The sequence below is a fragment of the Ricinus communis genome, chromosome 5, assembly GCF_019578655.1.
Source record: "Ricinus communis isolate WT05 ecotype wild-type chromosome 5, ASM1957865v1, whole genome shotgun sequence".
NCBI lineage: Eukaryota > Viridiplantae > Streptophyta > Magnoliopsida > Malpighiales > Euphorbiaceae > Ricinus > Ricinus communis.
In genome coordinates, this window is record NC_063260.1 from 11,198,380 (window position 1) to 11,211,577 (window position 13,198).

At 29.5% G+C, this 13,198-nt stretch overlaps 2 protein-coding genes and 1 long non-coding RNA gene across 4 annotated transcripts; 1 reads left to right on the forward strand and 2 right to left on the reverse strand.

Moving 5' to 3' along the window:
* Positions 1-3: 3 nt before the first annotated feature.
* Positions 4-3,417, reverse strand: LOC125370206. The gene is made up of 2 exons (XR_007216145.1): positions 3,107-3,417; positions 4-692 (listed from the first exon to the last, which is right to left on the reverse strand). It is a non-coding gene; the product is annotated as an uncharacterized LOC125370206 (long non-coding RNA).
* LOC8272292 (PHD finger protein At2g01810) lies at positions 391-2,938 on the forward strand. The gene is made up of 3 exons (XM_002527485.4): positions 391-706; positions 812-1,052; positions 1,232-2,938. The coding sequence occupies exons 1-3, from the start codon at positions 391-393 to the stop codon at positions 2,712-2,714; spliced, it is 2,040 nt and encodes a 679-aa protein (XP_002527531.1). The 3' UTR covers positions 2,715-2,938.
* Positions 3,418-7,549: 4,132 nt separating the features above from the next.
* LOC8272293 (protein RGF1 INDUCIBLE TRANSCRIPTION FACTOR 1) lies at positions 7,550-9,508 on the reverse strand. 2 transcript variants are annotated; one of them, XM_048373714.1, is made up of 4 exons: positions 9,074-9,508; positions 8,601-8,882; positions 8,125-8,283; positions 7,550-8,041 (listed from the first exon to the last, which is right to left on the reverse strand). In XM_048373714.1, the coding sequence occupies exons 1-4, from the start codon at positions 9,074-9,076 to the stop codon at positions 7,772-7,774; spliced, it is 714 nt and encodes a 237-aa protein (XP_048229671.1). In that variant the 5' UTR covers positions 9,077-9,508; the 3' UTR covers positions 7,550-7,771. The 2 variants fall into 2 exon arrangements, with proteins under 2 accessions (XP_048229671.1, XP_002527532.1); XM_002527486.4 differs by having other exon boundaries at positions 8,601-8,864; positions 9,074-9,499.
* Positions 9,509-13,198: the final 3,690 nt, after the last annotated feature.

A 13,198-nucleotide genomic window follows, 5' to 3' on the forward strand; every position in this document is an offset into this window, starting at 1 on the left:
ATATATTGTTCCCAAATTAGGTGGAACGATCAGAAGTGGACATTAAGAAAGGAAAAGTAAAATTCACAAACATCCTTGAGGGTTTTCCCAGCAACCAAACAGAAGAAATGCCTATGTTCAAAAAAAAAAAAAAGATGCCAAATATGAGCCCACAACAATCTTCAAAAAACGTGAGAGAGAGAACCGCAATAAGCAACAACAATCAAGTTAGTTACTTTTCCTTTCCTCTTACAATTACAAATATACCACTGCTCTCAACCCAACCCAACCCAACCCATGTAAGTTCTCCCGCCTATAAAATAGGAAGGACTAGTCGTGTAATCCCCCTTTTCTACTTCTCTTCTTTTTCTTGAATAGTTTTTCTTCTTTCACTCTCCTCTCACTACCAAAATGGCGATAACCGTATTTGAAGCTTGCAAGAAAAGAAAACGAACTCCAAAGAAGATCATCTGCACTTCTCGCTTCTCCTCCATCGATGATTCCAGTATGGACTTTTCCCGTTCTTTTCGCGACAACATCAAAGAGTTTCTAAAACGGTGCTCAGACTCTGAAGATTATAAACTTGGTGGAACCAATCCTGTTTGGTGCACTTTACTTGTCAATGAATCAAGCGGCGTAGTTTTCCCTCTGTACATCGTCGAAGAATTCATCAATAACTCTTCCTCTTCTCAGCATCAGCCTCTCTGCGACTTCTGTAGATTCGTTGGTAACATATAAAAATGATTTCTTCATTCTATTATGAATTTCCTGCGATTGCCTTTTATTATTATCAGGATTTGGGGGGTATTGATTTTTAATTTCTTTTTAATAGGATGGAGTCACCATTTTGTTTCTAAAAGAAACTATCATCTAATAGTTCCTGATGATGATAAATGGAACAAGCCTTTAAAGAAAGATTCACTTAAGCAAGAAAACCATTTATTACACGGTGTTATTCACTGCAATGGTTTTGGTCATTTGCTCTGCATCGAGATTGAATCTAATTCAAATTATCTCAACGGAGAAGACCTCATGAGCCTCTGGGATCATCTCTGTGCATGTCTCAAAACCCGGTACAGTAAAATTTTTCTTTAATTAGTTACCTTCACAATCAGACTTCCCGTTCTCTCTTTCTCTCTTTTTTCTATTTTGGTTAATTGGGCTCCTACTGTGGCTTGAACTTGATAATTCATAGCCCTGGCTAAAGTATAGAGTTCATTTTTTAATTTTAACATTTTGATTGGTGTTACAGTGACATTTCAGTGCATGATTTGTCAAAGAAGGGATCTATGGACTTGAGATTGCTTAATGGAGTTGCATATGGGCGTTCTTGGTTTGGTAAATGGGGCTATAAGCTATGTCGTGGAAGTTTTGGAGTTAGAAAGCACGAATACAATAGAGCTATTGAAATTCTTAGTTCATTAGAGCTTAGTAAGATTACTACTGATTTTAGTAAAAGAAAACAAGGAAAATTGATTGGACAAATTGTTCAAACTTATAGTGATATTAGTGAGACCCAGTTGGTTACTATTAGTGACTTGCTTTATTTTATGCTTGCTTTCGAGTCTAAACCTCTTATTCAAAGGAAAACAGCCCTTGCATTGGCTTCATTTTCATCCAAATCATCAAGAGATCAAACAACCAATCAACCCAAAGCTTCTTTGCCCAGCTATCCAAGTGATTATAAGTCACTTGCTTCTTTTGTTGCTAAACTGGATGCCAGATGGCCTGAAAGAAGACTTGAGCGGGTAGTGGAAGTGATTTTTCAAATTTTGCAAATACATGGAGCTAGGATGCTTCGCCAAGACTTAAGAGACGCAGTTAGACAACATATTGGTGACACTGGTTTGATTGATTTTGTTCTTAAGCATATTGATAAGGTTATTGTGGGAAATCAAGTTATTGTTCGTGCAAACAAGCCAGTTAGCAAGTTGTTAGAATTTTCACTTGAAGATATTTCTGATGGAGCTACACTCGAAAAGAAAGCACAATCACACACTGATATTTCAACTTTAAAACTAGGACTAAATGTTCGAAAAGATTTACTCTTCTTGTACAAGAATGTTTTATTGGGCTACCCTGATTATCATGCTGTTGCTATAGCTGCTAGAGTGATCTTAGACTGTAAGCATTTTTTTAAGGAGTGGCAATATAAGAGCAGTAATGAGGATGCATTACTGACGCTAATTTGCCAGGTAAGGCCAAGTTATGATGAATTGGCAAATGAGCTAACTTGGCCACTGCCACCAGGTGAACCAGTGATGGCTCCGGAATGTGCAACAGTTTTTGAGCTTAAATTGACAGTGCAATGTGCATTAAGGGACACATATTGTGTAATGGACAATTTTGTAGTCAATGATATAGAAATTGGGGGATTAGTGGCAAGAGAGGAGGGCCAAGATTTGCTCAAGTGTGGGCTGGAGGATGGTATGAAGGTTTGGGTGAGGGGGTCTGGTCTGGACTTAGATACAAAGTTGAGATATCAGGGTGGGGATAATGATTGGACTGTGGATTGTAAGTGTGGGGCAAAGGATGATGATGGGGAAAGAATGGTGGCCTGTGATGCTTGCCATGTTTGGCAGCATACTAGGTGTAACAGCATTAAGGATGATGCTTCTCCTCCTACTTTGTTTCTATGTCGTATGTGTAATTGCAGGATGAAGAAGTCGTCTGCAAGATGCATATCCGCCGAGAAAAACAGATTTGGCAGGAGGCATGATATTGGGCCTCAATGATTCCCATCTTGTGTTTCATGCAGCAGATTTTATTCGCTCCTTCAAAGACGGCTCTTATAGCATTTTAAAACTTTGAACAGTTTAATGTATCACAATTTTATTAACAGGTGTCTGCAGGTTCTATCTGAGATCCTGCAAGATCTCAGGTTATAGGATGCTAATTTATTTAAAAAGCTTTGGCACGAATGCCCGTTGTTATATTTGTTTATAGAAGCAGTTTGTATCTAGTTACCAGGCTTTTGTAAGGTTAGAAACACAATTCCCTCTGAGGCATAACGATTTGCAGATACTCTTTATTAGCTAACAAATACATTATAATTGCAAGCAATGACATATTATCCAGAAGATAAAATGTTCAATAATAGTAATAGATAGAATATGATGAATCTGACCTGGCTTTGTCGGTGGCAACAACACTCGTACCAGCTGGGCCTGGATGAGATAGGCAAATCCAAGCTCATGAAAACGTGCAAGCTTAAGCTAATCAGCTGGAATGTATATTCTTGCATTCCCATATATATTTGACAATTTGGACTCCTACTCCTATACGTTGTTAGCCTGCCCAGCCGAAAAGCCTGAACTCAAGTTTAACCTTGTCCGCTCCTATTTATATTCTTGCTGCTTTCGACTCCTTGTCTTCACCTCGAAACGAATAATTCCCATTTCTATTTGGCAATGCTTCTGCTATTTATTTAGGCTTATAATTCCCATTTCTTTTTCTCCAAAGATATATTAAATTGTAAACTCATAAATAATCTCAAAATACTACACAATAACCTGTGTTGAATTTGACGGGAATAAAAGGTCCAACGTCACCAAAAACTCAAATTTTTGCATGTTGCTGCAAGTTTGACTTTTCCCTTTTAATAAGAGCGATCAATTTGACCGAGTATAAGTATTTTGATCCATTTCTGACTTCATTAAAATTTTAATGGCGTGTGTTATATGAGTTGAATTATTTTTGTATTTCACTTATGTGGTATTTTTTATTATGTGATCGTCACGTTAGATATGATTAACATTAATTATCAGTATTAGAGGGATAAAGAATGTTTTAGGCTGATTATTATAAATTGCATATTTTCTAATTTTTATTCCGTAAAAAATTAAACTCCACAGAAAATGATGGAAGGTTTCAAACTCGAGACCTCTATCTCCAAAGGCAAGAATCCTTACTAATCCAGCTAGGCCTAGATTGATCATGCTAAATTATTTTACTTTTTATTTACTTATGCCTTTTTGAAAATTTTTTGTATTTGTTTTTTAGTTATTAGTTAAATAACTAATGATTAAGAATGTAATTCATTTATTAATATAATTTCTGAAATTATATATTTTAAATCTATATTCTTAATTTTTCAGTGTAATACTGTATTTTTAATTTGCATTGCTATAATTATAAATTAGATAGCAAATAGACGACTTGACAAATTTAATTAAATTAGTGCGAATAGTTTATTACGCTGAACAATATTTTGATAAAAATATAACTATAGAAATCTTTTTAATTTATATGTAAATTGAAAGTCAAGTATATTTTAGGATGGTAAAAATATATTACAAATTGATTTGCCTACATGTGCACAGACTTGGTTGCCCTCTACACTTGTTACATTGGGTTCAAATCACCCTAAAATAAAAATCTTTGACCCAATTGCTTCACACATCAAATAAATTGGTTGATTCACCCAAAATTTATAAAGTAGATCTCACATATAGTTATGGGCAAGTAAGCCATATTAAAAATATCATGTACTGCACATTTTCTTATTAAATCTAGCACAAATTTTTTAATTTTTAATTTTAACCTTAATTTTAATTTTAGCATATGATAAAATTATCAAGCAAATTTATAGATGTGGTTTGAATTTTAAAAAATAAAAAAAGGAGGACTGAATAAAAATTCAAAGTCAAGAAAAGAACAATTTAATTATATGCTTACACAAAAATATTTTAGTAATGAGATGAGATGAGTCAACAACCCCAATATTGACTCAATTATTTCATACTGTCGTCAGAATTCATGCCACGTTAGTAAATTTGAGAGATAATTTTACTGAAGGATAAAATTAAAATTAATATTAAAATATAGTGTTAAAATTGGCAATTTTAAATGCTAAGCATTAGGTTTGATAACAAGTATAAAACAAAAATTCTTTTCAGTTCAACTTTAAAAGAATATATAACAATACTAATTTCAATTTCTTGTATTTTTCATATGTAATCTTTCCCTCTTTTTTTTAAAGAAAGATTATTACTATACAAACCCATAAAAGGTTTGGATTATAAATAATTTGATTCATGTTTCAAAAGTATAGAAAGAAAATAAAAAAATTAAATATAAAATAGGTATAAAATTTCATTAAAAATATTACAGAATTAAAAAAAAATTGAAAAAAAAAAGAGAGAGAGAAAGAATATCGTCATCACAAACACTGTTATCTCCATCTTCATCGCTTGCTCTTCATCTATCGTCAGCTTAATTCTACTGCAATCATTAATTTTCTTTTCTCATATCATATTTCCACCACACCATCACAACTCCATCATCTTCCTCCATCTTCTTTAATTACTCTTTGCTTCGTCTCTAACTTGTCCGTAGAAAAAGTCACAATATAATGTCATTGTCACAAACTTCATCTTTGTAAAAACCGCCTAACTCTTCTATCCACTGAACCGTACAACAACAACGACGACAACGATAAAATATAACAAAAATCAACGACAGTAAAAATAACAAAAATGAATCATTAGCAGCGATAGAAATAATAAAAAGAAACAACAATAAGGTGAAGAAGAAACACAAATAAAAATAGAGTTAAAGACTGAAAAACAACTTTGATTTGAAATTAGAAAATTGACTGAAGAAAAAATACAAATAGCAATGAGATTAAGACCGAAGCACAACTTTGATTTGAATTTAGATATTTGAATGATTTTGAGTGAAATGGCCAAACTCGTCATCATCGATTATGCATTGTTGAATGGCGCCATCATCATCTAGTAGTAGCTGTAACAATCCATCCCAAACTCGCGCGATTTAATTTATCGAACTCATTTCGACGTACATCTCTCCTCTCTCTCGCTCTCTTTTGGGTCCTACTGAATCTTTTATAATTAGAAAATACAATTTAAGCAGCTAATTAATCACGTTTAGCCTGACATTCTTAGAGTTTTACTTATGGATGAAGGTCAAAGAGATTAAGGAAGAAAAAAAGGCAAATAGATCCTTATTTTCTTGTTCTTTATTTAATTTTTTTATTTTCAATTTCATTAAATAATGAATATTGTAAATTTTTATTATTAAACATGCATGCGAGTAATTGGAAGGCTGATTAGAGGCCATTTTTGCAAATAAACAGAATAATTGGACCATAATATTAATTCTGAAGCAATTTGAAACTCTGTTGGAAGTTGGGGGGCAATTTGCTACTTAAACCCACAAAAGTTTGAGTCATCGTTGGCTATGATTCCAGACTTAGGTTGGGTCTACATGGGCTTTCAATAAGTGGCAGTGTCGCTCTTTGAGGTGACCGAAGTGTTGAGTCTATAGGCAGTCGTTTCTTTTAATTTATCCTTTCAATCCAAACTCAAAACACAAACACATGCCACTTCATCATTTTCACGTTTCTAAAATTTTATTCCATTTATATATTATTTATGGCCTGACAGACGAAACTATTAATTAGCTGCAAATCACAATAGAGGAAAGAAAAAAGAATGTGAATATTTTTAATTGTTACGAGGAATAAAGTCAAAATTGCATTGCGAAAGTAAGCATTTATATACAAAGAAGAATTGGGATAGAAATAATAGATGCTGATCATAGGAGACATGTGAAATTTAAAATATTTGGAATGTATTATTTCTCATATATTACGCTCAATATAATAATATATTAATATGTGTCGAAATTTATTGATTTAATATTTTTTTATTATTATTATATGAAGTTATCTAATGGCAACATAAATTTACCCTCTGAATTGTCAAAAGAATGGATATTTAACTTTAATTATTTTTTCAGAACAACATAAAAGTAAGTCTAAAAAGAATGTTAAAGAAAAACAAAAAGATGCACTCGAGCCGAGCAATGACAACAACAACTAATCTAATTGGCCTACCACCAAAAATAAGAGAAGAAAAAAAAAAGAGCACCTTAATCTCTTAAAAGCATGTAACTTTTGTTATATAATAACATAACATGAGAATTAAAAGAAACACAATGGTTTGGACATAATCTTACAATTCATTTCTTTTGAGGTACAAATGAATGTAAAATTTTTATATATGTACTGTCAGACTAAATACGCAATAATAAGAAATAACATGAAAATCATGCATCTGCTATATGCTCTGTATTTAAACTATTCACACTATTGTTTAATCACAGGATTCTTTGAAAATAATAACTCCTATACAATCCCCAAAAACCAACTTTTTTGGCGGCTTTTTAATTTTTAATTTTATTTTTATGTCTGCCACATTCATAAGAAAACAGTATTAACAAAACATTTTTGCCATAACGCATGGAGAAGAGGGTCCCAATCTTACAACTAACAAAGAAAAATACCAAAATGTGACTCCCACCACAGCTCCCTATCTGACAAAGATTGCGACATGCCTCGCAATCTATTGACGGCCTAACAGATTGAGAATGAAAGGAATTCAGATCAACTGTGAGCAGCTTTAACTCACTGTAAACTCTCATTCTTTTTTTTTTTTAATTTAACAAGAAACAGGATAGAAAAGACATCACATATGCCAGCACACTAAGAAACCAAGATTCATTTAATCAAGAAAGTGAAGGATAGTATGGAAGAGGTGCAGAAAATTAGAAAAAAAGAAAAACATATCAAGATTAATTTAAAAAACTCATCAGATTCCATCAAGATAGATACACGAAGATCCATTTTCTATACTTCACCAACTCATTCTGTACAACCTCTCAGAAAATGTTCATCAAAAGCAAAAGATTATTATTATAGCTGCTGTGGTTTTTCTTATTAAAATTTCATTTGGAGCCAAAATTGTATAATATTTGTTAAATTTTGGGATTAACAAAGAGGAGCTCTTCGAGGGATTCCTTTCCTTTTGCGCAATTGTCTTCTTGGCTTCAGTGCTGAACTCATCGTCCTCGTCCATCCACGAGTTGTTTCCTCAGACGTATCAGTCAAAGAAAGCGAGGATGATTCGTAATTCTCACTCGAATGCTGTCTTTCTTGATTGTAGTTTTCTCTCCAAGTAAGATGAGGGAATTCTTGAATTGAGAATGTGATCGTTCTATTATGATTTTCTTCTTTTGGCTTCACTGAAACTGCTGCAACCTGAAATATTTACATAATCGACTGTCGTTTCTTTGCAATTTGACAACAACAAGGGTAACAATTTATCTTTAAATCTTTAGTACCTTGCATGCAATGGAGCAAAAGCGATTAGGCAAGTCTTGAAGATATCTTCCACATGCTTCACAAGCAGCACCAAATTTTGCTTTGGTTGATGGTTTTGCATCTTTCGCTTGCGGCCGGGGGTTCAAGTGTACAGCCTTTTCTCCATTGATCTTGTATGTCTATTGAAAAGAAGGAAAAAAAAAAAAACACTTTCAGAAACCATGATGATCGACCCATCATCAGCATTAGTAATTAACAAGAATGCAACTAATTAGAAAAAACTTATTAAACCAAGAGGAATTTTACTCCAATCAATTAGGTAGATGAATGCACAGATTTAGGATTTAATGCTCATCAACAGAGAGTATCTGAATTACGTACTAGTAGAATCATTTACATTCACCAACACTTGTATGTAATTAAGATCTCAAATTAGAACAAATTAATACAAATTTGTAGACATATTTAAGATCTCGAACTAGTTTATGAGAAAAACCTGGATTTTAGAGCAATCAAGATGCTTCTGAATGTCTTGAAGGCGAACAACATCATGATAAACATACTTGCAGATCTGAAGTTGTCTGTGAAGGCAGTGAGCTTTCACACAATGCCTGCAAAACTCAAGATTACAATCCATACAGAAGACGTTTTTCTCATTCTTTCTCAGTTCTTGATGATGATCACAAGAATCAAAGAACTTGCTTTCTAGTAATGCACTTAACCAATCTTCTTTCTTCTTTATGTAATACTTGCATCCCACCTGCACCCAATTCAACAACTACACACCTCAAATTTATAAAAACTTATCAATAAAAAACAAAGTACATATCTGATGTTATACAATTTCTTTTTCTTTTTTACAATTTGAGTATTTAGTGTGTAAATTAAACTCAAAACACATACAAAGAATCAACCATTCATTCACAGTAATTGATTCAAATAATAGACTAAAAAGGAAAAGGATCATACCATTTCTTGATTTGAGATGAAAGCTGTTCTTGGTGTAACGATGAGTTGTTCAATTAAATTAGTGAATAAAGAAAAGCAGAAATTCTGAATAACAGAAACGAGAAAGGGAGAGAAGAGAAGGGTTTCAAATATTGATGAAGGAATGATATAAGGAAAGTTTCAATATGAAAAAAAAAAAAAAAAAAAGAAGAAAAGGAAAGAGAAAGAGAAATGTCTGAGGAAGCAGAAGTGTTTCAGTACTCAGCATAAAGAAGTGGCCTACCAACGGCGGGAATGTGAATGTATATCTCTGTTAATTATTTTAGAAATGAAAAATAAAAATATATTAGTTATCAAAATTAGGTTTTTCACAAATTAAACATAAATTCCGCATATATGGCAGTCTTTGTAAGCTAATGAAATTGTGAGCTTTCTCATGCATTGGCATGAGCCACTTAAGGTAAGCCAGTCAATTAATTATGAATAAAAATCAAACTCAATTTGGCACTAATTCACCATTCCTAAACTGGCAAATTTTAACTTTCTATATCTTTCTGTGAAGTTCATTTTTTTTATATATAAAATAAAACTAATAAAAAGTGTGAGATCCATAGTATTTAATTTTTTTAATTAATATATAATAATTATATATCTAATTAAAAATCATTTTTTAGAGTGCAAATTAGTAAATAAATAATAATATTTCTGTCAACTAAAAATATCAATTATATAAAAAGTCATTAGAATAGTAAATATTTATCAGTGTGAATCCAACTCTATGTTTGAATATTTTAAAAATTATAAAATCTAACTAACATTCTTGTTCTCATTATAAATGTACCTTTTTTTTTATGAAATTTAAATATATATATTTTGTAGTATGAAAAAAATATCATTCCTCTTCTATTTAAACATTTTGATGTAACAAAAGGAAGGAACAAAGAAATATAATGTTAGATCATTTAATTAAGTTATAGTTTAGCCTAATTATTAAAATAATAAAATAAAAAAGCTGCTCCAATATATTATATATAAAAAAATCTTTGCTGTTTGACAAATAAGATTTTGTTTTTTTAGGGCCACAAGTTTCTCCAATATGTCAGCACTTTACAGATTGCAAATCATAATTTACCCTTAATCATGGGAGGTAAATGTCTTCAATGTCCTTTGAATTGAAAATTGCCAAAAGGATAGAAGCAACTACAGGGATATTTTTGACTTTATGGGGACATAATGAAGATCTTTATAAAGAAACAAGAAAAAAAAAAACATTATAAGAAAAAAGAGTGTGCTCTAGAAAAGACTTCCATCTTTAGTAGAAAAGATATAAAAGAATTTATAGCACAAAATACCCCTATATTTACTCCGAAATTTCTCAAGATTTAATTAACAGAATAATAATAATAATAATAATAATAATAAGAAAAGCAAATCCAGAAATGATTGTTACATGTCTTGACATTATCTCTTATCATTTGTTGATTTCTTTAAATGGTTATTTCCTTATGTTTATCTTCTTTTTCTAATTTTAAGTTAAGAAAAAGTTTAATTTTAATTTTAATTTTAATATTGTAGATAGAAAATATAAATATTTACCACAAAAAAAAATATTTTTAATGGACAACTCTTTAACTTTTCCTTTTTTTTTTTTTCCAGATAAGAGATCATAAGAAATCATTACACTAATAAAACAAATTTCATTAATCCTAAAAAGCCAAATGCATATGGGTGGTTTTGCATTTTAATCATTTACAGTTGAACTCTATAAAGTTTATGAAATTTATTTATAAATTTAAAATTTATATATTTTAAATTGAGTGAAAGTTAATTTAATATTCTACATAATCAAATTTATATGGAATTGATTATATAGCTAAATTAAATTTTAATAAAACATATAAAATTTCAAATGAATTCTATATTAATAAATCAATACATTTTATAGCATTAAAATATTATTTTTCAACTTTATCATTTCTATTTTATCTTTTCTTTCATATATTTTTTTTAAATTAAATGAATTCTTTTATGGACTTAAATCAAACATAGTATTAGTCTGTTTAACTCTTTAATTTTCAATCTAATATGACGGAACCTAAAGTTGCTTTTCTTGTAATATTTTAATACTTTTTTGACATGTGTTTTCATTTAATACATATATATGTGTTATATAAAGGTGTTTAAATATTACAAAAAAATAAAGTTTGAGTGCATGTTAGATTAAATTAAAAATTAAAAGTATTTAGATATTAAAAAAAATAAATTTCATAAAATGTTAAATTGACTAATTGATATAAACTCAGGAACATATATATATATATATATATATATATATATATATATATATATATATATATATATATATAGAGAGAGAGAGAGAGAGAGAAAGAGAGAGAGACATTCTAAAAATACAAATTGACCACTCAAAGCAAAACAAATAAATAAAAGCTAACACATTTAAAATTATTATATTATATGAGTGTTCATTGTATAAATATTCTTACTGCAAAAAGTTATTAATAACATAAAAACAATTTGATGATATTTAGAAGGACTCATCTTCCATTTATAAGCCATTAACAATCAATCTATACATTAGATGTACTAAAGTTTAATAAAAGAAAATCAAATTTGTACTGCAAATTATTCAGTCTCCATTAACCAAAGAGAAAGAGAGAGAGAGAGAGAGTGAGATGTGAAGTACATAAAGAGAAGAGAAAGTGAAGGGTGGTTCCACGATAGCTTGCAAAGATTGGGTTTCATGATATGTCATGCATGCCACATCATGTGGTCATATCTTTATTTTCGGCATAATCTATTATCAAGTCTGTAAATATTTTAATTTTATTTTATTAAGTTTTTAGATTTTATTTTTTTTATTTAGCACTTTTTATATATGAGATTTTTATTTATATTGTTGAGCCTTTATATTTTTATTTTTGTTGTGATTAAGAACTATTAGATTTTCAATAAAAATAAAAATAAAAATATAAGACTTTAATGAAATAAAAATATAAATATAAATATAAATTCTAGAACTTAAAATACATTTTGCTTTTACTTTTTTGGGCATAGGTTTTACTGAGGAATTCAAGTTTCTAAGAGGATCCTAGCAAGTTCTTAAATTACTATTTTTTTATTATAAATATATATATATAAATTAATATTTTAATATATTTTATTTTATATATATATTTTTAAAAATAATTTAAGAATCATATTTTCTCTTTTAAAATTAAGGAGAGAAAAAGTAATTCTTAAATGGCTAGCTTTCAAGCATATTATAATATATATATATATATATATATATATATATATTTTAAATTTTTTAAAGTCATATTTTTCTCCTTGTTTATTTTTTTTTATTTTATAAATAAAAAATCAATTAGAGCGAAAAATAGAAAGTATTATTGAATATATATATTTTAAGATAAATTAAAATAGAATGTTAATTATTTATAATTTAATATAGAGACATATAAAAAGCCATTTTTTTTTTTCAAAATATTTTGCTTGAGTTTGTAATTGCTTACATGTATCTATTGACTAAATTGGTTCATGTTTTAATCGTTGCACTACTGACATTTGCCGAGCATTTATGAGTTTTGGCATTATACCTGCTGTCTGATATATTTCTTTCATGAACAATTAGTTATCAGTTTAACATAATCACATATCTTATTCTATGTCTTTCATTTGTTTTGAACTTTTTATGGGACGAAGGCATTTTTTTTTTGTTTACAGAAAAAGAAAAGAAAAATTAACCTTTCATTTTCAATGTACAAGATCTCAACTTTGAGGCTCTCTTCTTATATAATTAAAAAAAAAACAATTATTTTTTATTCGTTTCTTAAAATAAATCAGTAAAATTAGAAGAAAAATACTATCATATTTAATGTTTACCTAATAAAAATTGATAAAAAGATAAGACATTTAAATCTGTTATAACAATGACCCACGTACAAATTATTGTCAATAATTTGAATTGGGTAAGTAGTTTATATATTGTTCATATCATTAAAATTGACTGTTTTTAATATAAATAGAAGATGAATATTTAAAAAAAAAACTATATGCGTGTATTAAATACACAACACATTGCATAATGCGGATATCAAATCTAGCTTATTAAGCTAAGCTGAGCCG